Source organism: Sorex araneus, chromosome 1 (assembly GCF_027595985.1).
Source record: "Sorex araneus isolate mSorAra2 chromosome 1, mSorAra2.pri, whole genome shotgun sequence".
NCBI lineage: Eukaryota > Metazoa > Chordata > Mammalia > Eulipotyphla > Soricidae > Sorex > Sorex araneus.
Genome location: NC_073302.1, coordinates 360,861,197 through 360,888,892, shown reverse-complemented (window position 1 = coordinate 360,888,892; position 27,696 = coordinate 360,861,197). Strand labels below are relative to the sequence as shown.

At 56.1% G+C, this 27,696-nt stretch overlaps 1 protein-coding gene across 1 annotated transcript in view; it reads left to right on the top strand.

Moving 5' to 3' along the window:
* Positions 1–27,696, top strand: part of MINDY4 (MINDY lysine 48 deubiquitinase 4) — a 93,773-nt gene that overhangs the window by 20,757 nt on the left and 45,320 nt on the right. The window contains exons 5-6 of the mRNA XM_012932360.2: positions 2,469–2,887; positions 26,548–26,606. Coding sequence (XP_012787814.2) covers positions 2,469–2,887; positions 26,548–26,606 — 478 coding nt within the window. The remainder of the gene's footprint in view (positions 1–2,468; positions 2,888–26,547; positions 26,607–27,696) is intronic.

Sequence of the window (27,696 nt, the reverse complement as noted above, 5' to 3'; positions counted from 1 at the left end):
TTTCGCTTCTGAATCCCCTCGTCCCTCTGTCCCTCTTTCTTTCAGGCCTGGGAAGTTCAGTTTCCAGCTCCCCACGGCCACGCAGGTGCATTTCCTCAAGATGTCCAGTAGGGGGCCGATAGGACCGGCCCGTGTTGTCACACAGAGAATGAGTGACAATGATGAGCTGAGAGTCAATAAAATGCGTCATTCTTAGGTGTTGCCTATGTGGAATGAGCACTTCTGTTCGTTTTTGTATAGGGGCTGTGTAGCAGCTCACAACTTCCTCAAGTCCCCAGAAGTTCTGGCAGCTCAGCCTTGCTGTGTGTGGAGACCCACTGTCCCCCTGCCCTACACTATGACAGGCAGATGAGGCTGTGCTCCCTGTGGTGACGAGACAGCCTTGAGCTCCCTGCATGAGCTCGGGGCCCTGAGGGCTTGGGTGCTCGCCCTCTGACGGCAGGTCGAGCAGGTGAACGCCAGGGCCCCTTCGGGTCATCACATCCCAGTTGTGCAGAGCACGGGGTGACGCCCTTCACAGCTGTCGTCCGGGCGGGCTGCAGGGGATCTGACTGACTTCTCCTGACTGGGGCTGTTTGAGGAGCTGCTTTCTCGAAAGACTCACCCCCACTCTGGATGAGAGCACGAGAGGGTGGGTCATGTGGAATTTCCCCAGAAACACTTCCCCGTTGGGCATTTGTGAGCATCTTGGTCCATCTGACTAGCTGCTCTGGAGAGGCTTGCCAGGCACTCCATCACACTTGACTGTTGGGTCAGCCCTGTGTTTACGAGGGATGAGTAAGGGTCGGGCCACCAGTTTGGCTTTCCTCGGAACGGTGACTAATGTTTTCCTCATGCTGTGGCGAGGGTGCTTGAGAGGATTACAGTGTCTAGTAATTTCCACGAGCAGGAGCAGTACAGACTTAGCTCTTCCTAGTCCACCACTGCTTTCACTGTTTGGCTTGAGATTGTTTCGGAAAAGACGCGAGGGCTGGAATTTTAAAGCTAGGAAAAGCCCCGCGGGCCTGTTTCCATTCCCTCCGCCTCCACTTCCCCCTTCTGAGCTGTAACAACAGGAGTTTCCATTCACCGGTTAATCGTTGCTATGAAGAGAGGGCCGTTTCCATGGACCGCTATGACTTCATTGGAAACTAAGCTGGCCCCTGGCTGGACGGCTACGCGGCAGCTCTGTGGACAGCCGAGACGAATGGTCTCCGCTGCTGCTGGCCTGCCACCAGCGCGCGTCGGGCCCACGAGGAAGCGACTGGAGGGGCTGTGTCCCTACTTCTGTCCTCCCCACGATCTCGTGGGAGGTGGGCACGACACCCCTCTAGTCCCCCATCCGAAATCCTCGGACCAGATGTTTTTGGAATTTAAATTAAAAACATTTTTTTTTCCCTAGAAAAGAAGTGCATACACATACTACACACCCTCTGTGGTGGGCTAGGCAGTGGCACCTCTCGGCAAAAGTATGCTGATTTCCCTCAGCAAAAGCCTGAACCTTGACATTTATTTTATTTTATTTTTTTATTTTTATTTTTTTTTGCCTCCCGCTCCTTAACATTTATTTTAAACAAACAAATAAATAAACAAAAACAACTCTAAGTGACCTCGTAACTAAAAAAGACTTGACCACAGGATTCCAAAAGAAACCCATTTTCCAGGAGGCTTAGAAGTGACAGCTCGGGGCCGGAGTGATAGCACAGCGGGTAGGGCATTTGTCTTGTACGCGGCCAACCCGGGTTCAATCCCTAGCACCCCATATGATCCCTCAAGCACCGCCAGGAGTAATTCTTGAGCACAGAGCCAGGATTAACCCCTGAACATGCTGGGTGTGACCCCAAAAGCAAAATAAATAAATAAATAAATAAATAAATAAGGGGCTGGCTGGAGCGATAGCACAGCGGCCTTTCACATGGCCGATCCGAGTTCGATTCCTCCGCCCCTCTTGTAGAGCCCGGCAAGCTACTGAGAGTATCTAGCCCGCGTGGCAGAGCCTGGCAAGCTACCCGTGCATATTGGATATGCCAAAAACAGTAACAATAAGTCTCTCAATGAGAGACGGTACTGGTGCCCGCTCGAACAAATCAATGAGCAACGGGATGACAGTGATATGACAGTGAAATAAATAAGATGTTTAAAAAAAAAAAAGAAGTGACAGCTAGAGGACAGGTTATCAATGACAGGCTGTACTCGTGACGGGTGTGAGGGGCAGCGGGTCCGTGACTTGCTCCACAGGCACCGCTGACGCTGGTGACTCGGAATTAGACATGGGGGTGGCGTCCCAGCCTCACCTGCTCGTAGAGCCCTCTGCCCGTCAGTGGGGGGTGGGAAGAGGGTGAGGTGCGCTCTCAGGCTAGCACTGGGGGTGCAGTGGAGGAATCACAGAAGCAGTCGCCTTTGAGTGTCTGACTCGGGACTGTGGGGAAGGAGGGGGAGGGGGAGGGTGCGTTGACCAGGGCCTCACCGCTTTGTCCCTCGGCCTCCAGGATGCCAGCCGGAAGCACTCTCTGAAGCGGTCCCCGACCACCACGAAAAGCATGAGCCAGCCCGGGCCTCACAGCCAGGAGGAGGAGAGCCGGAAAGTGGCCGAGCTGTCTGCCTGCATCCCGGCCGGCCCCAGCCCTCAGGAAGGTCTGCTGCTGAATAACGGCTTCGTGGCCCGGAGCTCACTGCCCTGCGACAGGCAGAGGCCCGGCAGCCCGCCTCCCCTGCCCAGCAAGGGGCTGCCCCCCCGGGACAGAGGCCAGCGGAGAGAGGCAGCTGTGGATAGCCCGGCTGTGAATAGTGGCCCTGGAGCTGACGGGACGCCTCTGAAGCTCTACCTGCCCGGTGGGAACACCAGGGCGACCCAGGAGAGGCTGGAAAGAGCCTTCAAACGGCAGGGGAGCCAGCCGCCACCCGTCAGGTGAGCACACCTGGGCTCCCTGAGAACCCTCTGGAACCTTCTAGTGGCTTCCATGGGGCTTCACCGCAGCCTTGGGCTCTCGGCAAACCCATGAGGCAGGGAAGGACCATCTAGGTGCTTCTAGCAGGGAGGAAACAGCAGGGAGCTTCTCTCTGGGCTCTGGTTCTGGGTAGTGAGCGTTTAGCAGATGGTTCCAGAATGGTTCCAGATGGCTCCAAGACCATAGGAACCTGGCTGGGTTCTGGGGCTGTGCAGAATCAGACCCTTTGTCTGGGGTCCCGGGAGAGACACAGTACCTCACACAAGGTTTTTCACTGAAGGAACCTGAACATTGAGTTTTAAATCTTTTACAGGTTTTTTTTTTTTTAACGATGGATTAAGGCATTGGTTTTAATTTATAATTTCCATGTCTTTGTGCAGTTAGTATTTTGACATTGTGTCTGTGTTTCACACTGAGTGGGCTAAGTCCATGTTTGTGGGTGTCCTGTACCGGGAAGTCTGCGCTCTGTGGTGGTGTCTCTGCTTTCGTTCCTGACCCAGGGTCTGTAGTCCTGTGTTTGGCTGGTCTCGTGAGAGATTTAGCTCTTCTACCCCATCTTCTGTGAAGCTAATTTTGACGTTGGTTGTTTCTATTTTTCTTTACTGCTCTTATTTTTATTTTTCATTCTACTTTCTTGAATTGGAGTGATAGCACAGCAGGTAGGGCATTTGCCTTGCCCGCAGCCAACCTGGGTTCGATTCCTCCGTCCCTCTCAGAGAGCCCGGCAAGCTACCAAGAGTATCTCAGCCGCACGGCAGAGCCTGGCAAGCTACTCTGGTGTATTCGATATGCCAAAAACAGTAACAAAAAGTCTCACAATGGAGATGCAACTGGTGCCCGCTCGAGCAAATCTATGAACAATGGGACGACAGTGATACAGTGCTACTTTCTTTGTATTTAAGTCACTATGTACTATTATTTATTTAATTTACTATTTTATTGATGTGAATAACATTTAATTCTTAGTCTTCTTTTGTAGTACCTTTTAAGGTTATTTCTGAATGGTGCTTTGTATGTTAGGCAAATGTTATATATTTGGATTTTTTTTAATGTTATATATTTGTGTGATTTATCTGATTTTCATTGTAATTTCTTCTTTTGACCCATGGATTATTTAGAGATATATGACTCATTCAAACCATCTGGGATATTTTTTCTAGTTATCATTTACAGTTTGGTTTCTAGCTTATTTCTTTTTTTTTTCTTTTAAAATGTAGGAGTACTACTATTTATTTGGCCACTGATCAAGCTGACTGAAGCAGGCATGAACTCCACATTAATTTTTTAAAAGTTTTTATTGAATATCTGTGAGATAGACCATTACAAAACTGTTCATGATTGGGTTTCAGTCGTACAATGATCCAGCACCCACCCCTCCACCAGTGTACATTTCCCACCAACAGGGTCCCCCATTTCCCTCCCACCATCATCCAGCACCCAGCCCTCCACCCCCAGCCTACCTCTATTGGAGGCACTTTTCTTCTTGCTCTCTCTCTCCTGTAGGATATTGTTGGTTTGTCCTTTCACCCTTATCACAAAGAACTTAGGTTTATTGGGTCATACCCATCATAGTGCTCCCAAGTCACTCCCATTCCTTTGTTTATCTATAACCACTTCTCTGTGCTCTCTTCCCCAACCAGTTAATCAGCGTTTCCCCCTACTGTTAATTTGTAAGGTCAGATCTTTCTAGGACACTGAACTTGTATTGTAAGTTAATATTGCCTTTCTCCTCTCCTTATGTCTTCTGAATAGTTTACATTAAAGCAATGTCCTTTTTTTATGGACAAAGGAAGACAATTAATATTACACTTTTGAAACTTGGGATTTAATTGGCTTAGAATATTATTCACTTTTGGGCATCTGCTTTCTCAACTTAAGCCTCAGTTGCCCTTAGTTCCTAGCACCCCAAATGCAGGGTCCCGATGAGGGATTGAAGGGACCCAGGGCAAGCTGTGAGCTACCCTGGCATCCATATGGGCCAGGCCAAAGCACCATGATTCTTAATTTAAGAGCTTGATCATAGACAAATGCTGTCATGATCCATCAACAATGAGACTAGGACCCTGGTAGGGATAGGAAAGACCAATCGGGCCTGAGCACTGTAGTCTGAGGTTGAGATGACCCCAGGAGAGCAATTCTATAAGTTTAATGTATCTTTTATTGTGTCCATACAAAATGATTAATATTATGAGTGCTTATATGTTTGCTGGACAAGGAGAGGACAAACACACCCATGGGATTTTGCCTTTGGGTGGGTTGTCCTGCTGAAAGAGAATCTGTCCTAGAAGCAGCATCCCCTGAGGGAAAGAACTTTAACCCTATTGATTGTGACCACACCTATGTGTAAGCCCCAACCCCTCATACCTTGGAGATTTAACGAAGCTGGAAGAGGGGGCGGGGAGAAGCAGATAGAGAGACAGGAGTGACTAGAGAGGAGATTGGAATAAATGGCAATCGAGACCAACCAGCCTGGCTCTCGTTCCTTCCTATGCCTGCCCATTGACATTGACCTGCCGGGGGTGGGGGAAACGGTGTGAGATTACCGAACGGGGGCGGCAGTGGGAGAGATAGAGCCCCACTGCCCCCTTTTTGTGTTTACACACTCTCCTTTTCTTTTTGTGCATTATGGTTTGCAATACTAAGCAAGTACTAATACTAATACTAATACTAATACTAATACTAATGCAAGTACTAAGAAGTCATCCTATTTGTTCAGGGCATTCAGTATTTTTATCAGGACGGTATAGGCTGGAGTAGCTTTTTAACTGGGTGGCAGCTTTGGGGTGTGGACGGGACTGCCAAGGTGTCCTGAAGTACAGAGAGGTTGCAGTAGGTAGCCATACCAACCCAGAGAAAGCCTGGAGATTTCAGTCACAAAACCCACCTACCCACCTATCCTAATTTTCAGCAGATTATAACTCGGTAAGGCCCATCCTGAGTTGGTGCTTTTGGATTATGGAAGCAAGTGGCTGCCAGGGTCTCTGCTTGGATGGGCATCAAGCTAACCTGCCCCCTTTGATTTACCCTGGTCTGTTCAGCCTTGTGCAAGTCCCATATTATCTATAGCTTTTGATCTCTTTCAAGATGTATTTACAGGTCTCTGGAGCAAGGCTGGCAGAAGAGCTTACAGGGTGGCACTGGAGTTGGTTCATGGGGTGACCGCCAGTGCTTCCAGGAGTATAGGGACATAGGGGGAGGTAGCCCATCCCGACCCCAGAAAGCCTGGAGATTTCATCAAAACCCATACACCCAAATTTTCAGTACATTATATTCAGTAGGTCTGTCCCGAGGTTGGGGTCACGGTCAGTGACTTTGGATTGTGGGAGCAAACAGCTTCCCAGGGTTCTGCTTGGGCAGGCACCAGGCTAACCTGTTCCCCTTCGGTTAACCCGGTCTGTTCAGCCTTGTGCAATCCAAGATTAACTGCAACTTTTGATCTCTTTCAAGATTGATTTATGGGCCTCTGAAGTGTGGCCAATAAACGAGCTTGTATAGCTGAGCCGGAGGTGGTTTGTGGTTCCTGCATACCTAACTTTTGACCATTTCATTTCTCGGGAAACATTGTCCTAGTTGTTGGGGTCCTGTCAGAGGCACAGCAGCAATTTTGGGGTATCAGGAAGCCTGAAGACACCATCAGGCTGCTGATGCACTCACCCTGCGGGTACAGCTTGACTTGCTGGCAGCATTGTACCTTTCTGGCTTATTTCTGCTTTGGACCTACGTGCTCTCTGGGATTTTGATTCTGTGGTACTTGTTGGTTTTCCTTTAGGTCTGATGTATATTTAAAGTTTATCCCAGGTAAGCAGATTATTTTTTAATCCAATATGTTTTTAAACTTTTTTTAGTTAAAATAGTGATTGCTTTTATATTTTTCTTTTGAAGAACTTCTTTTAGTGCTTCTGAGAGGATTTTTGTGAGAGGGTTTGTGAGATGTGTTTGTGAGATGTGTTTGTGAGAGGGTTTTAATTTCTTCCAGATTTTGTTTGGAAATGTCTTTGATGATTTTTTTTTTTTAGTATTTTCTCTTGACGTAATGGTCCAGATAGTGGTTTTTGTTCTCATTTGTGTCACACCTAATGGTGCTCAGGGCTTCCTCCTGGCTCTGTGCTCAGGGGTCACTCCTGGTAGTGCTCGGAGAACCATATGTGGTGCTGGGAATCAAACCAGGTCTGGCTGTAGGCAAGGCAGATGCTTCAACCTACTGAACCTTGGTCCCTGCTGACTTATTTCTTTCTCTGGCACTTGAGCTGTTTAATCCACCGCCTTAGTCTTGCATCATCCCTGTGGATAAGTCAGCTGACATTTTTGTTGTTGCTTGGCCTTTGGCTTCTGTTTTTATGTTTTGTAGGGACTACAGTTGGAGCTCAGGGACCAAGGGTGCCAGGGGTGAGCCAGGCTCCTGAGTGTGTAGGCATGTGTGTGCTCTGCCACTCACGCCACATCCCCCCCACCTTTTACTTCCAGCTTATTAACACTATGACAAGTCCTGCTGTGGTTTTCTCCAGTCACTCTACTTGAGCTATGGAGAGCTTCCTGACTGTGAAAATTCTTTTATTTTGTTTTTTTTTCAAATATTGCTTTTGTCTCATTTTTTAATCTTCTTGCTCTCTACTTATCAATATATTGGCTTTTTCTTACTATATTCTATACGTTAAATACACTCATGCCCCGGTGAAGCAGCCAGGCGCAGGGGGAAGAGACTCTTAATTTTGCCATGATCAGTATCTTGTGAGGACTTCTAGTTTGTATTTTTGAAGTTTTCTTTATTAACTTTTTTCCTTAGAGTTTCATGGTACTCATATATATCCACATATGTGTATATTTTGTCTTTTCACATTATCAGCTTAATTAAAAGATGCCCAATTAAAATTTCAACTAAGCATGGGCCCCTTATTCCTGTGCCCCAGAGACTAAGTAGTTTACAGGAGTGCCTGTTCCCTCTCTCCTAAAGTTTTAATTAGCTTCATAGTTTTAGCTTTCACATTGATAAATTTACTGTTTTTTACTGGTTAGTATGAAAAGGTCCACTTTGATTTTTCCCCACTTGAACTACTTTCCCAGTATTACCTGAAAGTATGCTATATACTCTGGAAGTATCTAATATGGTTAGATGTTTTAAAAAATGTGTGTGTGTGTGTGTATTTTTGGCTCATACCCAGCAGTGGTCAGGGGCTTACATCTGGCTCTGTGCTCAGGGATCATCCCTGGTGGGATTTGTGGACCCACAGGTGGTGCTGGGGATTGAACCCAGGTTGGCCGAGTGCAGCAGGAAGGTGCCCTACCCACTGCAGTATCTCTCCAGCCCCAATCGCCTAGATGGGAGACTGCTGTCCAGTCTGGTCTCTCTCCAGTGAGCTGTGAAGCTCCTCTGTGACCTTCTGCTGAGTTCTGCACACACCGAGTGTCCGCTGAGCTTGTGTGGGCTGTGGGCGGGGACTGAAACCACCTGACCATGGCTGTTAGTATGAAAGCTTTGCATCTTAATAGCACAGTCCTAGGTCCCCTGTTTCTCCTCCCAGGGCTGACATCAGTGCACACAGATCTTTTGTGTTTCTGTGGGCCTTTTCTGGAGGCGCAGGGGGCTCTCCCTGCATGTCTGGCTTATTCCTGCATGAGGGAGGAGCGCTGGCCCTGTGCCGGGGCCGCTCCCACACCGTCTCAGGACTGCCCTCAGTGTGCTTCTCTGTGACCAGCCCCACCTCCGCCCTCGAGTCCCTGGTCTGTTTTATTATCTCTACCTGCAATGATTTTATGATTACTTACCTGTCACTCTTCTCTCTAACGGGCTGTGTGATGGCAGCACCTCCCATTTCCTGTTTCTGGGCTGGTGTCTGCCCACAGAGGCTCTCAGTGATGTCTTTGCCACTGCCAGTAGCAACAACAGCAAGAACAACGGCAAGACGTGGGGCCCGAGATGGAGCTCAGTGGTGGAGCACATGCCTTGTCTGTCTGAGACTGGCGGTCGGTCCCGGGCCTGCGACACCAAACAGAGCAGCAAAGGCAGGGGCCGCGACTCAGTGGCAGGGCGTCTGCCTTGCGTGTGGAGGCCCCTGGCTCTAGCCTTGGGCACCAGGAAATACCTCTAACAACAGCAAAATGAACCACAGAAGCCCAAACAATAGCAAGATCAGCAAACTTTTGCTATTGGCCTGTTTGATATAGTCCTACTGCAAAACACTGCTCTAAGTTTGTTTCCATTTTATTAAAATGCTTTTGGTCTTTTTTTTTTTTTTTAATTCTCTGCTCTCTTCCCTTCCTCTGTTGTTGAATTGTTGGGATGTTGGGATGTTGGGTTCCACGTGTTTGTTATGTGGGCGTTGTGTGCCTTTGGCTGCCTGGCCGTGGTGCTCGCTGAGGGGTGTAGGTCAGGGGGTCCTCCCAAGAAGCTGTGGTGCTCATGCACTCAGCTGCGGTGCTCCCTGAGGCGTCCGTGCCTCTAGTTGTGGTGCTCACACATTGTTTGAGGTTTGGGGTCAATTACTCTTTGACTTCCCATAACATCTGTAGGCGGGATGGAATACTATTACTCAGTTACTCAGGGAAGCTCCTTTGCTTGCCCGAGTGTGTTGAGCTAGTAAGAGGAAGAGCAGGAGACCTAGCCCAAGACACCAGCTCCCGGGAAGCTGGGTGGATGAATGAAAGAATGAGTGAATGAGTGAGCCCATGAATAAACGGGACCACGTTTCCTGGAGGTCAGAGCCTGCGGTTTGGTGGTGTTCTTGTTTGCTTTTGTTTGGATCACACCTGGCAGTGCTCAGGGCTCTCTGTGCTCAGGGCTTGCTCCTGGTTCTGTGCTCAGGGATCACTCCTGACAGGGCTCAGGGATCAAAGCAGGGTGAGCCATGGGCCAGGCAAGTACCTTAGCCCCCTGCTCTCTGCAGCGCGTCAGGGGGGCTCTTGGGAAGTTGGTGCTTGGCGAGGCCAGATTGGGGGGTGAACACATAACCTGGGGCGAGATAAGGATGGACTGTCTCATCCCATAACCCTTACATCCAGGCCCCAGGGTCCCGGCCCGCCTGTGGGTCAAAGTTCCCGAATGGTGCTCGTCGGGGGGTTGTGGGGGAGCGGACAGCAGGTGGCAGCAGATCCCCGTCCATCTCTAGGATTCGGGCGTGGCCTGGGCTTGTCATCAGGAGACACTCGCTGGCCAGGACCCTCCCAAGGACCCGGGGCCACTAAGCAACCAGGAGGGAAGTCAGGAATTCACAAATTCACAGCCCTCCTGGGGCCCGAGTGCTGGTGGAGACTGGCAGTTCCTGTGTCCCGAGAGGAAATGAGCGAAGCCAGCTGGGCCTGGCAAGGCTTGGCCGGGCTGTGCCTGGCATTTGCGGCTCGTGGACTATTTCTCATATCCAAGTGTCCAGGTCTGGCAGCCTCTGCAGCACCTGGGGTGAGTGACCGGGCGAGTGACAGGTCATTTCCCATTTCGGCTGGTCTCTGGGCCCGATCTGGCTTGTGTCAGATGCAGAGCTCTGGAACGTGCACCCCCGTTGCGTTCCTGTGCACGGGTGGCCAGCAGTTGTGGTTTCCATGTGGACCTGGGGCCCCTGCCACGGTGGCCCCTGGCACCTCGTGCCAGCTCTGGGCTGGCACCCTCTAGACCCGCAGTGGAGTCTGCCTAGTGGGTTTGCATCCCTGCCCTGTGCCCTGGTCTGCCCTGCGTGCCCCCCTTCCTCAGTGTCCTCCCCGGGCCCGCCCCACCGGCATGCCAGGGAGATGAGATGCCAGCACAGCTCCCATGCACATTCCAGCCGGATCAAAGCAGCGGCGTGGCTGAGAGGACCTGCGGCTCCCGGCTTCCGAGCGCCGGAGCCAGTGTGTCTCCCCATGACTCAGAGCTCCTGTGAGCGGGAGAGAGTGTGGTCAGAGAGGGCGAGTGCCCACACCACACTCCGCCCACACAGGTGGCACCGGGCAGGCGGCTCTGAGGTCCTCCTTGGACCATGCCTGGGCCTTGCCAGCTCTGCACATGCCCGAGTGAGTCCATGGCCCTCAGACCTGCAGCCTCCCTGTAGGGCACCCCAGGGAGTCACTGGGGTATTGAGAACCTGAGGGCAGAGGGGCCATGGCGGAGGTGAGAATCCAAGGGCAGAGGGGCTGTAGCGGAGGTGAGAATCTGAGGGCAGAGGGCTGTGGTGATGGTGGAGGTGAGAATCTGAGGGCAAAGGGCTGTAGTGATGGTGGAGGTGAGAATCTGAGGGCAGAGGGCTGTGGTGATGGTGGAGGTGAGAATCCAAGGGCAGAGGGGCTGTAGCAGAGGTGAGAATCTGAGGGCAGAGGGCTGTGGTGATGGTGGAGGTGAGAATCTGAGGGCAGAGGGCTGTGGTGATGGTGGAGGTGAGAATCCAAGGGCAGAGGGGCTGTAGCAGAGGTGAGAATCTGAGGGCAGAGGGCTGTGGTGATGGTGGAGGTGAGAATCTGAGGGCAGAGGGCTGTGGTGATGGTGGAGGTGAGATTCTGAGGGCAGAGGGGCCGTGGTGATGGTGGAGGTGAGAATCTGAGGGCAGAGGGCCGTGGTGATGGTGGAGGTGAGAATTCGTGGGTAGAGGAGAGTGTGGAAGTCTTTCTGGCTGCTTCCTTTCTCTCGCCGCATGTCGCTTTCCTGCCGGCTGCTGGCCCGTGGAGGCGCTGGTGGACTGAAGCTAGGGAGGCAGGCGGTTAGGTGCAGACTGTGAGGAGCAGCCTCTGACTGGGTGCTGGGGCGGTGTGCAGAGGGCCTCCGGGCAGCACCCTCAGTTCTCTCGCCTGTTCCCCGCCCTGCCCCATCGGGCCTGGATGACAGGCCTGCTGCCTCTGGGTCACACCCCAGGACCACGGACGCCTGCAGCGTCACCTCGACTTCAGGGGTCGGGACTGTAGCGGCCTCAGGCCCTTTTCTCACCAGCTTTATCCCGGACACGGCAATAAATGTTGAGTCAAAGAAAGGAGGGAAACGTCTACTGCTCGGCTTGGGCAAATGTCCCGAGACTTAAACTGATAACTCTTTCATAGAACTGGAACAATCCAAACCTTATTCTCAGCCTGGCTTGTTGGCATGTTACTCATTTACTTCTTTTATTCCTCCATTCACTCAGCCAACCAGTATCCATCTAAACACCCATTCATCCAGCCAGGATTCAGACCCACCCACCAAACTTGCGATTCTAGCCCGCCAACCTCCCTTTCCCCCCAGCTATGAAGTCTCACCACGGAAAGTTCTGGACACGGCCTCTCCTGCCCCCTTCCTGCTCGTCCTGGCTCTGGTCCTCCCGTGCCTCGCGCCGCGCCTGTCTCCCGGAGCATAGACAGGGCCCCTCGGTTCTGGTCAGTCGTTCCACACTGTGGAGCGCAGCAGAATCACTGCTTTGTGTGGGGCGGGGGAGGCTTGGGGTGGAGCGGGGGTCTCCCGTCTCTAACGCGGGAGCGAGAGTGACAACTTAGCACACAGGGAAGCTTAGCCGAGAGCAGCAAGCGCCCCTGTCCCGGCCGGGTGGACGGAGCCCGCCGTGGGCCCAGCCCTCAGAGGCAGAGCGCTTCCTGACAAAACAGCGCAGTTTTTGATCTCTCTCTTAATTTCATCGACCTGGGGACCAGCCTGGGTCTCCCTGTGCCCAGCAGGCCGCAGCACCCTGCCACTTTTCCTCCAGGAAACAGGAGTTTGGATTGTGTTTGTTGGTGCCCCAACCCTCTATTCCTCAAGACCGAAGCAGTGATCCGCTTCTAGGCCTGTTTTGTTTTTATTTTTTGCTTGGTTTGGGGCCACGCTTGGCGGGCCTCAGGGCTGACTCCTGGCTCTGCGCTTAGGGGTCACTCCTGGCGACTCAGGGGGGACCATCTGTTGTGTTAGGGATTGAGCCTGGGCCGGCCGTGTGCAAGGCAGTGTCCTACCGGCTGTCCTGTGGCTGTCCCTCCCCGGCCTGTTTGTGCAGGGCTCTGCCGTGGCCTCGTGGCCCTGGCGTTGTTTGTCATGCTCCAGGCTGCTGCAGAGAGAACAGAGTGTGTGTGTTCCCAGAGGGCTGGGAACGGGGCCCGGTTTGAGTGAGCATGCTGTGGCCTGCTGCCGTGGGGCCGAGGGGCAGCACTGCCCCTCCCCGCCCTCCTGCTGCCGTGGGCCTCCTCGTGGAAGGCCACCCGCTTCTCCCAGAGGGCCACGGCGGCGAGGAATGTGACACTCTCGGGCTAGTGCCACCTTGACCTTGATGCCCAGTCCCGTCTCGGCCTGGTGGGGCAGAGGTCTTCACATCACAGAGACGGCCTGCCAGACGCTTTCCTGGATCGCCACATTCCTTGTGTGAGCCTCATTCCAGAAAGTTCCACTTTGTTTCCTCTGCTCATTCCACAGTAAGCGGCTCAAGCCTGGGATTCCTTCCATTTCCTGCCGAGGCCGGTCTCATAGCCACGGGCCCTCAGAAGCCGCGTTTGCTGACAGAAAAGGCAGTTTTGATCTCTGTATAAATAAATGTTATTCAATTTCATTGAGTTCAGCCGCGCGTGTGTACAGAGTGCCTCTCCCTTGTTTGAACAGCGCTGGGGAGAGAGGTGCTGAGGATGAGGCCTGGACGCCATGTCAACAAACTCTGCTACAGGATGTGATTAAGGCAGGAGTGACCCGGGCCTGGCAGGCAGCCGCGGAACCCGCTCGCCACGCTCGCTCCTGTGCTCTGCGCGTTCTCGCCAACGCCCGGGTCCTGTCTGGGCCAAAGCCGTGGCTGTGTCCCCTCCCTCACCCCCGACAACCACACTCGGAGGGAGTGCGACAGGTGACAGGCGGGGGCACTGAGGCACAGGGAGCCGACCCTTCTGAGTTTCTGCGGGCGGTAGGCACCTCCCCTCACCCTGTTCTCAGCCCCCCTCACTCGGGGAGGCGTGTTGGGGAGCCGGCATTGGCAAGGAGGGAGACCCCGGGAGCCTCGGGGAGCATGGCAGGCTCTGGTGGATGCAGGGGCAGGCGGGTCGGCTAGTTGGGACGCGTGAGGGGGCGGGAGACGCGGACCCCCCAGGAGCCTCCTCTGGGCGGGCGCCGGTGCTCTCTGGTGTTTCTGGCTGTGAGGCGGTGGCTGTCTGCGGGGCTGTGCTGGGCTGTGCTGGGCGGCCGGCAGCAGGGGGCCTGAGCCCCGCCTGTCTGGTCTGGCCGGCCCCAGGGGCTTCCTAGAGATCCCACCGGGAGGCCGGGAGCGCAGGTGGCAGAGGCCAGAGAGGGAGGACGAGGACACGTCTGGGTCAGGACGGAGCGCAGAGGACTCTGCTCTGGACAGGCCTGTCCAGCGGAGCCCTGGCTCCCACCATCCGAGGGGAGGGCGAGGCCGGGCTGAGGGCGCGTTCTTGGACGTGGCTGACGCCCGGTGGGAGAGGCACGTGCTCGTGGGGTCAGCAGGAGCGGGGAAGGGGAGCCAGGGGTCTCTGGGCAGCTTTGGCGTCTGGAATCAGGGTGGGCAGGACCACACGCCCCAGAACATGGAGCTCTCAGGCAGCAGGTTCAAGGCTATGGGAAGGAAGTGCAGGAGCAGGGTCCTTGCGTGGGAGCGGCGAGCCTGGGTGTCGGCAGGCACCCGGGGTGGCCACAGAGAGGACAGGGGCCACTAGCGGGGCCTCATGGGCAGAGAGCATGTGTGTGTGCGCACGCGCGTGTGCATGTGTGTGCATATGTATGTGCACATGTGTGCATGTGTGTGCGTGCGTGTGTGCGTGCATTCGTGTGGGTGCATATGTGTGCACATGTGTGTGTGCATGTGTGTGTGCGCATGCTGGAGGGGACTGCAGGGACAGGGGCCACACTGTCTCTGCCACGCTCCCAAGGCCCGATTGTCAGCTATCGTGCGGGCCCGGGGCATGGCGAGTCCCCAGTGTTTGTCCTTTCAGCCCCCGTGAATGAGCCAATTCTGCTCAGCGACTTTCCGAGTCCTGTGAGGTCTGTTCCGAGTGAGGAAAGCTTTGTCGGGCTTGGGCTGCCCTGCGGGAAACACGGCTCCCTACTGCACTCTGAGGCTCCTGTGTGTGGTGCTCACCGTGTTGGTGACCCTCCGCTGGCAGGGCCGACAGGGCCCGAGGTCTCGTTGGTCAGAATGGCCACTTCCTGCAGAGCTGGGCACAGCCGGGGCTTGTTGCTTTTAACTCTTTTCACGACTGAGTTTCTTTGTCTAAACGAAACAATACTGTAGACTGACCTTTCTGAGATTGTTACGAAGAATAAGCCAAATAACGTCTATGAATAATTGGTCGTAAGCGTTCCCTTAGTTACTACAAGCTTTCTTCCCGACTACAGCCAACACACCCTTGAAGGGGTGATATGTTCCTCAGCAAATGGAGTTGTTCATTCTTCTTTTTTATTTTTCATTTGGGGAATGTCTGGGCCACACCCAGCAGTGCTCCGGGGTCATTCCTGGCGAGGCTCGGGGGTCCACACGTGGCGCTGGAGATTGATGCCATGTGCCAGGAACGTGTCCTGGACTACCTCTCCAGCCCTAAATGGAATGTTTTAAAGAGAGCTGGGGAGAAAGAGCAGGGCCAGCTCACAGAAGGTTGCGACAGGCGGGGAGGCATTCTCAGGTCCTCGGCGTGTGCCTGGCTGTGGAGGGGAGCTGAGGCCTGGCTGGGCTCGGGTTGGGGGCAGGCCAGCCTCTCCTCTCCTGCACACCGCAGGCCACTGGACCACTGCCCTACTTGCCCCCTTGCGGTGTCCATTGGAAAGCCCAGGGGTTGGCATGGACGTCCATCCTGGCCTTTCTCTCTCCCAGGCCAGGCACAATGAGGTGCCCTTGCCCGGGCCGCAGGCCCCCAGGTCCTGTGGGCACCGGCTCTGAGGCTCTGTGGAGGCATCCTGAGGTGCAGGAGCCACGAGGGAGCACGCGGCCATCTCAGGCCCCAGATTCCAGGCCGGCCCCTGGCGCATCTGCCAGAGCAAGGGGCACCTCCTCCGCCCCCACTGACCCCTCATGGCCCCTCCCTCAACATTTCTTCTTCCGGAAGCTGCTCTCGAGACTTTGGAGGTCCTGTTGGGGTTCTAAGAGGTCGCCAGGAGCACAGTGCTCCAAGCTCCCTTGACAGGTTTCCCAGAGCTGCAAAAGAAAATTAATGCAGACAGAAGTTTGCGTTTTCACAGCCGGAGCCTGCCCCACTCCTGTCCCTCTCAGCTTCCTAACAAGCCCCACTTCCGGCCTAGAAGATTCAGATCTAATGAGCTTCTCAGGGTGTGTTTGCAAAAAAGGCTGGGCCGGGAGGAGAGAAGCTGGAAATGGAAGTATCCATGAGATTGAAAAAGAGAACCTGCCCATTGAATGTAATACAGGCATTGGGACACTATTTTTTTTTTTTTTTCAAGAGAAAACAAACCCAGCAGGGAGCAGTGACCTGAGGCAGGACCTGGGTCGCTCCTACAAGGATCTGGGCGGAAGCACGCAGGGACAGTGTGTGGTGCTGCGGACTCCCGGGGCTCCTGCAAAGAGGATGCTGTGTGTGCTTCAGCATACGGGGGATGGTGTGTGTGCTTTAGCTTACATGGTTGGGGAAGCAGCTGGGCAGGGAGAGGCAGGCCTGGGTCTCTAGTTCTGTTCTTCACCTTTCCGGCAGGTCTCTCAGACTGAAGCTGGAAGGGAGAATGTGGAACACAGGGAGAAGTCATCTCAGAGACGGTCAGCAAACACTGTCCTGAAGGGTGACAAAATGCTCACAGCACTTTGTTAGAGAGGTACCAGAGGGGGCCAGAGCGATAGCACAGTGGGTAGGGCATTTGCCTTGCATGCCACTGACCCAGCTTTGATCCCCAGCATACCATATGGCCCCCCCAAGCACCGCCAGGAGTAATTCCTGAGTGCAGAGCCAAGAGTAACCCCTGAGCACTGTTTGGTGTGATCAAAAAAAAAAAAAAAAAAGAAGAAGAAGAAGAAGAAGAAAAGAAAGGTATCAAAGGGGAAAGGCATCTGTCTTTCTCCAGAGTCCTTAAAATCTTTTCTGAATTCAGGGCGAGGAAAGAAGGGCCACAGTCCTGTGTTGGCGCTTGTGGGGTCTGGGTGAGGTGGGAGCGTGGAGCACCAGGCCGGCCCGGAGGCGGGTGGGAGGAGCCTGCACGCCACGTGGCCCCCCTCGCCGTGCGGGCACCCACCGTCCTGGCTCTGCAGCACCACAGCCCGGCCCCAGGCCTGGTGCCCACGTAATGGAGTGGCCTCTCTCTGGGCCGCCTTGCTGGGCACAGGACTGCGGGGTCCTCCCACCCCTCTGCGGCTCGAGCCTCCTCCCACCTGCCCGCCCGCCGCCCCCAGCAGCCTTTAGCCAGACTGGCAGTGCCGAGCCGGCCCCGGCTTTCCTTTCCGACCCTCTGGGTGTTTTCTCAAATCCTCCGGCCCTTTGATCCCGCCCACATCATGAGCCCCGACGTGACATTTCCACCAGGAGACCGTCTGACACGCGGCCAGCTGCTTCATATGGTTTTTATATTTGTTCTGGAAAAAGCTCCAGATACCTTTGGTCAAAGTGCTTCCTGTGGGCCGCCTTGCTGGGCCCGTTCCTCACCCACGCAGTCCTGACGGGGCGGCCGGGTGGGGGCTCCCGGGGCGTGTGCCGCTCGGGGGTGCTGGAGGCGGCAGGGGTGGGGGATGGGTGAGGCGGAGGGCTCTGGGTCTCATGCCCGTGCTCTGTGGGAGCCCGGGTGCTGCCCCACAGAGGTGCCCGCATGTGCGCACACAATTCTCTGCCCAGTAGTGGCTGGTGCTTGTTCCCTGTTGGGGAGGGGGCTGGAGAGCCAGTCTGGGGGGATGCTTTGTATGCGGAGGACGCCCGCCCCACATAAGGTTCCCCAGTCCCACCCCCCTGCAGCACAGAGGCAGGAATGACCCCCCCGAACACCCCCTCACCCCCCCACCACCAACCAGAGCTCTGCTAGTACAGCTTGCCCCGTGCTGCCATCCTGGGCACCCCGCAGCCTAACTTCTGTGTGAGGTGGTCCCTTTCCCAGGGTGGGAGCTCGTGGAAAGTTCCAGCACTGGCTCCCCCCTTTGAACTCGAGAGTCAGCTGGCTGCCGTGAGGCCCTCACGTCTCAGTGTTAGCTTTTTACGAGTCATGCTCAGCACTTGCACAGCTACTTGGGTTCAAAGCAACATGTGTCTTTCTCCTTTTTCAAAGAAATACCCAGAAAACAATCTGTGCTTTGAGAGTAGGTCAGAGTTTCCTTGAGATTCTGTTTTGTTTTGTTTTTTTCTATTTTTTTTTTCCCCTGGACTGGGATGGCGTGAGGTAACCGAGGAGGAGCACTTCTGCCAGCCCTGACTTGGCCGTTTTCTCTACCAACCTGGGCTTTTTCCCAGTGCAGTGAATTTCTGGGGAGCTCAGGACAGCCAGACAGAAGCAGAAACCAGGGGGACCAACTTTAGGTTCTGGGGCTGGGGCTCCTGTTTGAGTGGCCTCTTGAAGAGAAGGAACACGCCACTGAGTAGTGCCATTTTTGCTGAAATGCAAGATCTTAAGCATTACTGGGGCCCGTGCAAAGTGTGGGTCCTTGAAGCCTGGGAACTTCTTATAAAGGCTTACCAGACAGTTATGATTATTATTGATTTTTCTGGGGAAAACAAGTTCAAAACACATTTTTAAAAAATTGGTATATAGATATGATCTTTGAAACTTAAGCCTGACATCGATATCCACAGATCAAGCCTTGGGAAAGACTCACTGGATTCTCGCTGGTTTTCTTCAATTGATGTGGACCTGGTTTGTATTAAATCATTTCTGGTTTTCCTCATTGTGGAGTCGGACTCACTGCCCACATACTGCCCCCGACTCGGGGCTTTTGGGAGAATTTAGTTTAAAACTGCTTTGTAAGTTTTATAGAGCACCATCTCTAGAAGGTGCTTCCCCCCGGACTCCCATTAAGGGAGCGGATGTTTTGCTAAGGGCCAGGCTGTGGGACCTTGAGAATCCTGAGAATGTCACAGAAAAGAAGGTGGAGGCCGCAAGCCGCAGCTATTCACTCAAGGCCTCTGGGCGGGGGTGGAGGGGTGGGGCGGGGTATGAAGAGCTCCAAAATGAGTGCTCTCTACATGGCAGTTTCCTCACCTCTTCAAGGAAGGAAATAAAGTCAAATTTCTTTATTTCCATGTTGCCATGAAGTGAGCCTTGGGCCCAGACAGTTTATTGCACTACACTGATTTTTCCTGGGGCCGTGGCCACTCCCAGCTTGGTGTTTTGGGGTCACGGGCGGTTTTCAGCACTGCTGGGGAACCGTCCTCAGGCAAAGCCCAGGGCCCTGCCCTCCCTCAGGGCTGTTCTTTCGGGACTCCTGGAGTGCTCTGAGTTCAGAATGAAAACATTTCAGCCCCGCAGTTGTTTTAAGCTTCCCTTTGGCACCTTGACCCAAACAGAACCTAAGCGGATTTTACGAGCGGGAATTGAGGAAGCCGGCCTCTCTGCTCGGGACAGCTCACCGCCCTGGACGAACATGACCGGGCAGGACAGGGGGCCGTGCCAGAGCACAGCTTCTCCTTGCAGCTGAGCAAACATCTCCACACGCTGTCTGTCCACTGTGGCAGGCGCCAGTGACTCTCACGTCAAGGCCTCGGCGGCGTGTCGGAGCCTCCCCTTGACAACTCCAAGTGCACTTTCTTACTCTCTGGGCCGAGAGGGAATCCTTCCCACCTGGGCTCTGCCGCCAGCTCAGAAGGCCTCTGGGAGCTGCAGCTGGGTGCCAGGAGCCCTCGGCATGGTCCCGCCACTGGGCATGGCATCCAGTTCCGCACTGCACACGCCCCTCGCCCCGTCTCTAGCTCTGGCACGCGTCAGCGGCCCCCAGTGGGTCCTCACTACAGTACTGGGCTGAGCTGGGCAGCCTCCTGCTGTGGGTTGAGGGGAGATGTGAAGACGGGGTCCCTGGCTGTGTGGCCAGTCCCCCTCCAGAGGGCGGTCAGGCCCTCTGTGCCCATCAAAGCGTCCGTGGAGCCAGGCTGCCCCGTGTGCCGCTGAGCTCAGCCACGCCCCAGGAGCTGAGGCCGGCGGGGAACGGACAGGGAGGTGTGAGTGGGGGGCACCCCCCACTCCATTTCTGCTAGAGAAAGCCCCTGAGAGGAAGACCACCCGCCTCTCCAAGTGTGTGTGGGTTGTGAGAAGACACATCCGGTGCCTCTGACACTGTCCTGGCACGAGGAAACTGCCCCGAGAAGTGTGGGGCTGAAGGTCCTGGCTGTGTCTTTGCCTGAGAACCAGCAAGTCTGGCGAAAGCTACTCCAGCCGTCCCGTGACCGGGCAGTCGGCCTGGTGGGATGAGACTAGCGGCTCCTCAGCAGCCTTCCCAGCACTTCCACGTGGACCAGCCACCGTCTCCACCGTCTCCCAAAGGGAGCACCCTGAGACACCAGCCCCGTGCCAGGCCTTGTGCCGAACTGGGAGAACGGGAGAGTAACAGGGTAACGGTCATGGCCGGTACCGTTTTGTTTTGCAAACTGCGTGCCCTGGAAGGAACCCTCCCAGTCCGATGCATTGGTGACTGGGATAAAACTCTCCTCTGTTCCCGGAATGTGCTAGAATCCAGCCTGACTCAAGGAAGGAGCAGCGTCGGAGCTGGTTTCAGATCTTGCCCTGGCTCTGCACACTTTTGTACAGGATGCGTGCCAAAGGCTGGGGCGGGGTGCATAGGGAAAGATAGTTAAGCCGAGAAATCATCACCGAAGAACAATGGGCCGCGGGGGACGACGTGTGTTCTCTGTGGCGAGATGGCGGGCGATGGCTTTTCCAGGAGGATGCAGGCCCATCAGCACCCCTGCACCCCCGCGGTCTGTCCTCACCCACGATCTCTATCTCTGCACAACCTTCGTCATCGGGGATCCGGATGAGAGAGGCTCGGGTATGCGGCCCGATTCCCAGCGAAGCCTTCTCGCCAGTCTCAGGAAGATAATTTATTTGGGTTGAATTGTTAAGGCAGATTGTTTTCACAGTATTCCAAGCAGCGAGCTGCCTCACAGGAAATGTCAGACCAGGCGATTCTAGTCAGGTTTTCCACATCCTTCAGAGGAAAGAAAAGACAGAACACACACACACTCTCTCACACACACACACTCACACACACACACACGCACAAACACACTCGCACTCACACCCACCACCATCCTACAAAACACCAAGTCCTTTTATACGCTGAAGGTCAGGCTTTGGGGTCTGGAGCCGAGGCCTGTGAAAGTTGCTCGGCATTGTGGCAGGGCTGCACGCGATGACTCCCTGATAACCCGGCCCCTCGGGAGACCTCGTGTTCCCCACGGCTTAATTTTAAAACCGCCTGCCTGCTGGGTGGGCCCTGGAGGTGAGCGGGCGCTCCCTTCCTCCTCGCTGGGCTCCGTTTCCTCGTCAGGAAGAGCAAAGGTTGTGGCAGGTGAACCGAGCTGTCCCCGACTACCTGGGGACTACTGGCGCCCGTGCCGGCGGGGACTGCGCAGAAACGGCTGCCCATGCGGTGCCAAGGATGGGCTCTTCCACGATGGCTGCTAAGGACCGCAGGGCTGGGTGGGCTGCTGCAGAGGATCACCCCGCCCGGCCCCCCACTTCTCACTGCAGCTCTGGGTGGCAGGGGGCGACGCCAGCGCGTGGTGCTTCTTCCCAGCCCCCAGTCTCCCAGAAGTGCCCGCCGGTGGGGCTGGGAGGGCCCGGAGCACTGAAGACCAGGCCTCTCAGAGACAGTGCTGGCCAAAGGGCTGTTGAGGCCTGTGGGGATGCGTCTGTTGCTGGCTGATGGTGGGTTCACCAGACCCTCCTGGAGTGTGGCGTCCCAGGGCAGGAAAGGCAGAGCGGGGGAGGCAGTGGCTGCCCCCGTCTCTGTGGGGGAGAGGTTTCTATCTGGAGCCTCCCTCCTCCCTTCCTCCTTCTTCGGGAAGCCTCAGCTTCTCCTCTGCGGGTTTGTCCTGACCCTGAACGCCCGTTCTTCTCCTCCCAGGACCGTTGGCCCTCGGCGTGCCTGTCTCCCCTTGGATTATCGTCCCCGATAAAGCGTGTCACCATCTGAGGCCACGGGTCTCTTTGGGTCACCTTGGCATCCAGAGATCTGGGGACCGTATTTGCTCTCAGCGGGCTTGACTTAGGGCATCTCAGTTTCTCCTGTATTCCATAATTCTGGGGGCTGTGTATTTCGAATACCCACATCTTCTAAAGTGGGGTTTCAGACACAAACCTCGCCCCCTCCCTCCACCGCCCCCTGCTCCAGGAATCTGTGTGATCTGGTTGTCAGAAGCTTCCCGTCTCTGTCCCCTACCGTCCTCTGGTCACGGGGTGCTGGGACGTCACCGACCTGGGACCATTTCTGCTGGTTCTTGTGCTGTGTGGGTGGGGTCCATTTGGATGCCATTTCCACTAGGTTCTGGTTTTCATTAAATGTTCTTTATTCTCAGGAGATCCCTTTCCTTTGGAGTTCTTAATTGTGCAGCCAAGTAGTTGGTACCAAACCAGAGGGTGGAACCGCCTCCATTTTCTTGTTAAGAGAGTGAAATATTCCAGGTATGGGATGCATAAGCTGAGAAACAACTCCCCCTTCTTCTCCTTCTCCTTCTCCTTCTCCTTCTCCTTCTCCTTCTTCTTCTCCTCCTTCTCCTTCTCCTTCTCCTTCTCCTTCTCCTTCTCCTTCTCCTCCTCCTTCTCTTCCTTCTCCTTTTCTTCTCCTTCTCCTCCTCCTCATCCTCCTCCTCTACCTCCCCCTCCCCTTTCTCCTCTTTCTCCTTCTCTTTCTCCTCCTTCTCCACAGTTTCGCTGGAGCTTATTTAGAGATGTGAAGGGAGAGGAAGGGAGAGGTGGTGTGTGTTGGAGAGAGCACAGGCAGTAGAGATACAGAGACAAGCTACACGTGTTGGAGAGGCAGTTTGGGCCGAAGAGCGAGCCAAGGAAGGTGCCTTTGAGAAGCCCGTGAGCCTGCCCAGAGGCCTCTCAGAGCCCCGTGAGTGGGCCTGCTCAGGTGCCCCACCTGGGACGGAAGAACCTGGTGTCGGTACAGGAGACTCGTCCCAGTCACAGTGAAGGGACAGGGCAAGACAGGGGCCAGCAGAGACCCAGTGGTCCAGTGCTGCATCCTGACCCATCTCAGTTTAAACGTCCTGGGCCTTGCCTCTCCCACAGGGACACACAGAGGACACACAGGGGAGCTGGGGTGGGGGTGGGGAGCGGAGCCCCTTGACCCGGCGGGCAGGCAGGCGGTGTCGGCGGCCCACTTCCACGGCTTTGTCACATGCACGCTCGGGCACATGGGCCCTGGGTTTATCTGCACAATCGCATTTTGGAAAAGTGTTTTGATTCCCTTCATTCATCTTCTTGTCATTGTTTTCCAGAATAGTTTTCACTCAAAGGCAAGAACATGCTTTTAAACTGACCTTTTAAACTTGGAAATGCTTGCCCACAAAGGGACACATGAAAGGAACAATAAGCGCATTCCCTAAGTGTGAGCGTAGCGGCCGGCTCCCTGGGAAACGGCCGGAGCCTCGCGCGAGCTGATGGATGGCACGGGGGAGGGGGCAGGTCTCATGACCGGCGGGAGCCCCGTGTGCCCAGAGCACCAGGAACACCCCCACCCGCTCGCCACTGCTCGTGCTGCCCGCGTGCTCTGCTCTCGGAGCCTGAGGGTGGGGGGGCCCGCTGGGCAGGGTGTATGCGTCCCCGAACTCCGCCGGGGTCCAGGGCGGTCAGCGGACTGGCCCGGGGGCTTCTGAGTTGGGTGACCTTGTGGGCGTGAGTCAGGTCCTGGGAGGGGGCTCTGCACCCACTTAGGGAGAACCGACTCGTGCGGGGTCTGTCGCTGCCCCCAGAATGGGCACCCCAGACCAGTCGTCCCCAACTTCGAGGCGTAAGACAAGAGCAACTGCTTCTCTCAGTGCTCTGGAGGGACCGGCAGCTGTGCCGCAGGGCAAGGAGCCCAGGGACTGTGCAGGCAGGGCGGACTGCTTGGTGGAGGCAGCAGGGACCCCGTTAGCCTACCTTTCCGAGCTGCCGGTGGTGTCCACTGCCCAGGCAGGGGGTCCTGCCTCCCTCTTCAGAGGCCTCGCCGCACCCTCTGCGTCTCGCCATCCCCTCTCCTCGGCCCGGTCTCCAGCTCCGCTCGGAACCCTTCATCCCCCCTGCACAACCCCTCCCCTTGGCATTCGCCATCAGATGACAACACTGGCAGGTCTCGGATGCTATGACTCAAAGACCCTGTGCTATCCTGACCACCACGTGTGGTGCCACCCCGTGCCCCAGCCTGCTGCCCGAATAGCACCTCTGGGGGCCCAAGCCTGCCTGCCGCCAACCACCACCGGCCGGGAAAAGCAAAACGCACCCGTTGGCAGGTTCCTGGGTCAAGGTCAGGATACCCCGGGGCCATTATCCGGCCCCCCACACCATGGCGGGTCACGGCAGTGCTCTTCCTTGGCTGGGTCTCCTGTGGGCACGGAGCACAGCACAGGCTGGCAGGGAAAGCCAGGGGGCACTGTGTGTGGTGGGCGAGGACGCTGCTCACGTGCCAGCTGGGTTTCTGAGAGATGCGCCGGGCTCAGTTCACGCACCGTGGGCAGGGAGGGCACAGGGCTGGGGCCCCACGGGAATGCCGGGAGCGCAGGGGCGCCCTTGGGGGCCGAGTTGGATTTGGAAGGAAGCTGTGTGCGGCGTCACTGCCGTCGTCTTGGGGGTCACTGTCAGGTTCTTGCGCTGGCCCCCGAGAGGAGCCCCACGGGCCGAGCTCAGGCTTCACGCTCCAGAGGCTCGAGTTTGCTAGTCGGCCTCCCGCAGATGCCTGAGCACAGAGCCAGGAGTAGTGCCGGAGCACTGCTGAGTGGCCCCTGAGCCAAAAAGCAAGTGGGAAAATGCTAGAAACCCGAAGCGCCAGCTTCTATCTCTCTCCTCACAGCTCCCGGGACCTGATGCTAGTCTGCAGAAGCCTCTTGGGAGAGGCCCGGGGCCCGAGAGAGGGGGCTTGTCACAGTCCCGGTTATTGTTGCCCTGGGGCCAGGTGGCACGGTTGCACTTGTCCCTACAAAGATGCCCTCAGCCTCCAGTGGCAGTGTGGGGGGTGCCCCAGGGTCCCAGCCAGGAGGCTCTGCAGTGCTCTGGGGCTACGGAGCATCAGCCATGCTACCCCGGAGGCCGTCTGCCGAAGACGTGCTCCAGAGATGCCTTGACTGCAGTGCTTCCCCATCTGAAAAGGCTAAGGCAGCTTTCAGAGGCCACCTGCCTGCCCCCGGGCCCCCAGACCCCCACAGTGGGCCTGAGGGGAGCAGGGGCAGACGCTGGTGCTGGGTCTTGGTGAAGTGGTGATGCCTGGTCTCCATGGCAGAGCAAGGCTGGGTCCGCTGGTGAATGTGCTGAGGTGAGGGGTGCTCAGAGCTGAGTCCTTTCTCCTCCTGCCCCCTCTTTAGCCTTCCCTGCACAGACACAGTGGAACCCTGGACATAGGGGTGTGGGAGTGAGGAGAGGGGGCAGGAGTGAGTGGGGGAGGGCCGGTGGGCGCTTCTGGACTGCACGCCCCTCCCGTGTGCAGGAGGAAGCTGGTGCCCTCGGCACGGCAGCCGCACGATCGTTAATCATCTCCCCTGCAAAGATGTCGCAGGACAATAGATTTCAATGCTGCATTCAAAGGAGCTGTCACTTTATAGCTTAGTAAATGGTTTCCAGAGAGTGATGTCATATTGTTATTTTTCAATACATCCTTTTTCCCTTCTGTTTGAACTGCACCCGGCAGTGCTCAGGGGACCGTATGGGGTGCCAGGGCTTGAACCCAGCACATCGGCTGCGTGCAGGCAAGCACCCTACCCACTGTACTATCTCTCTAGCTCCTTAGTGCCCTCAAACAGATGACGTGACTTTGCCTCACATGGATGCATGCCGGAGGGGGGAAAAAAAATACCCAATTAAACAAAAAGGGCTCAGACAGAGTATTTTAAGAATAAATCGGAATCATAGGGAAAACTTTCAGAAATGGGCCAGAGAGATACAGCGTGGGGGATTAAGGTGCTTGCCTTGTACACAGTCAGCTTGGGGTTCCATCCGAGGCACCATGCCTGAGCACTTTCGGGAGTGCTCCCTGAGCACTGCCCAGTGTGGCCCGAGGCCCTGTTTTTCTGCTAACATGTCTTTGGTACGGAGGCCTCGTCGTGTGGTGTCAGCCTGCAAGCAGTCCCAGGCCCTGGAGGCCACTGGGTGGTTCTTGGCTGACCGGGCGGGGGGTTCAGTGCTTGGCCCAAGGATGTGGTTCTGCTCCGACACCGCGGTGCTGCAGACCCCAGGACAACCTTGCTGTGCACGGGGTCTCCAGGGCCCCCGCTCGTGGTGCCCAGCTTAGCGGGGCAGGTGATGCCAGAGTTTGGCCTCAGCTCTAACTGCTGAGCTGAGTCCTGGCCCGGGGTTTTTCTGTCATGTGACTGCTGACAGCTTCAGGGAACACCCGGAGGCAGGGGAGAGAGAGACAGAGGCTGGTGGGTGTGTAGTGCGTGCGTGTGCGTGCGTGTGCATGTGCACATGCGTGTGCGCGCGCATGTGTGCGTGTGCGCGCATGTGTGCACGTGTGTATGTATGTGTGCGAGTGTGTGGAGATGGCTTGGCTCCCTCCCGTGTGGGGTCCGCCGGGGAGCACGGAGCCTTCCCCTCCCCGCACTCCCCGCTCTCTTCTCTGCCCGGTGTTCCCGGTACACTGATACGTTCTTCCCCCTTTTCTTTCTCCAGGAAGAACCTGTCGCCAGCGTCCAGTAAGGCTGGAGGAGAGCTGGACGCCCTGGAGCTCGGTGGGTGCGGCGGTGCCCCTGCACTCGCTGGGGTCTTTGCTGGCCGGGTAGCGCTCAGGGTCCCTCCTGACTGGCGGGTAGGGATGGGTTGGTCTCCTCTAGCCAAGTCTCCTCTCCCTTCCTGTCCTCCCCACCCTTCCCTCCTCTCCCCTCCCCTCCCCACAGCCACTCCCTTGCCCTCCTCACTTTTCTCTCCTCCCCTCCCCTCCTCCCTTCTTCCCCTCTCCTCCCCTGTCCTTTCCTCTCCCCCCTCCTCTTTTCCTGTGCCCTCTCCTCCTCCCCCCTCCTCTCTCTCCTCCACGGCCCGCCTTTCTCTCCAGGTCTGGCTGCTGGTGGTCCACACTTGGCTGGGCCAGGGGACCCTTCCTACATGTGGAGGGTCACACAGAGCTGTTGAGGGCTAGTGAAGGTCTCCGCTCCCAGTCAGACTCTGAGGTCAGCTCTGCCCGGCAGAGCCCCCTTGACCCTTCACGGAAGCCCTCTGGGCAGCTGCCCGAGGCTGCTGTGTGCTTGGACCGTGATGGGCACAAGCCCTGGGCTCCAGTGTGCCGCCTGGTGCGTTCTCAGTGTGACTGTGCCGCCGTGACCGTCCCCACCCTGTTCTCTGGGAAGCTGCTGCTCCCGGCTCCCTCCCCCCAGCCCCCCAAGGATGGCTGTGCCCAGGGCCGTGCTCAGGGCTGGGCCGGGCAGTCTGAGGCTGGTTTTGACAGAGCTGAGGGGCGGGAGCAGCCTCGGAAGGAGGCCGGGTGTGGGCTCTGGGGCTCGGGCGTCAGAGATGGCAGCGGGAGCGCGGGCATTTGCAGAGGGCATCTGCCCGGGCGCTACAGAGTCAAGAGTAGGGCCGGGAAGGCACAGCGGACCCCGTCTGGGAAACGCTGCACTTGGAGGCCTTCCTGACCCGTCTTGGGCTGGACACCGGCGTGGGGAGGAAGGCTCTCACAGTGCTTGCTGAAGCCGCTGTTTGGGAGGGAAAGTGTCAGGCAGGGCTGGGGAGTGGGGGGCAAAGAAAGAGCAGGGATCATCGATAGGTCTCTGCTGAAACCAAGTTCCATTCTGGGTTCTCGAAGTTTCCATAGCAAGGAGGTATTTT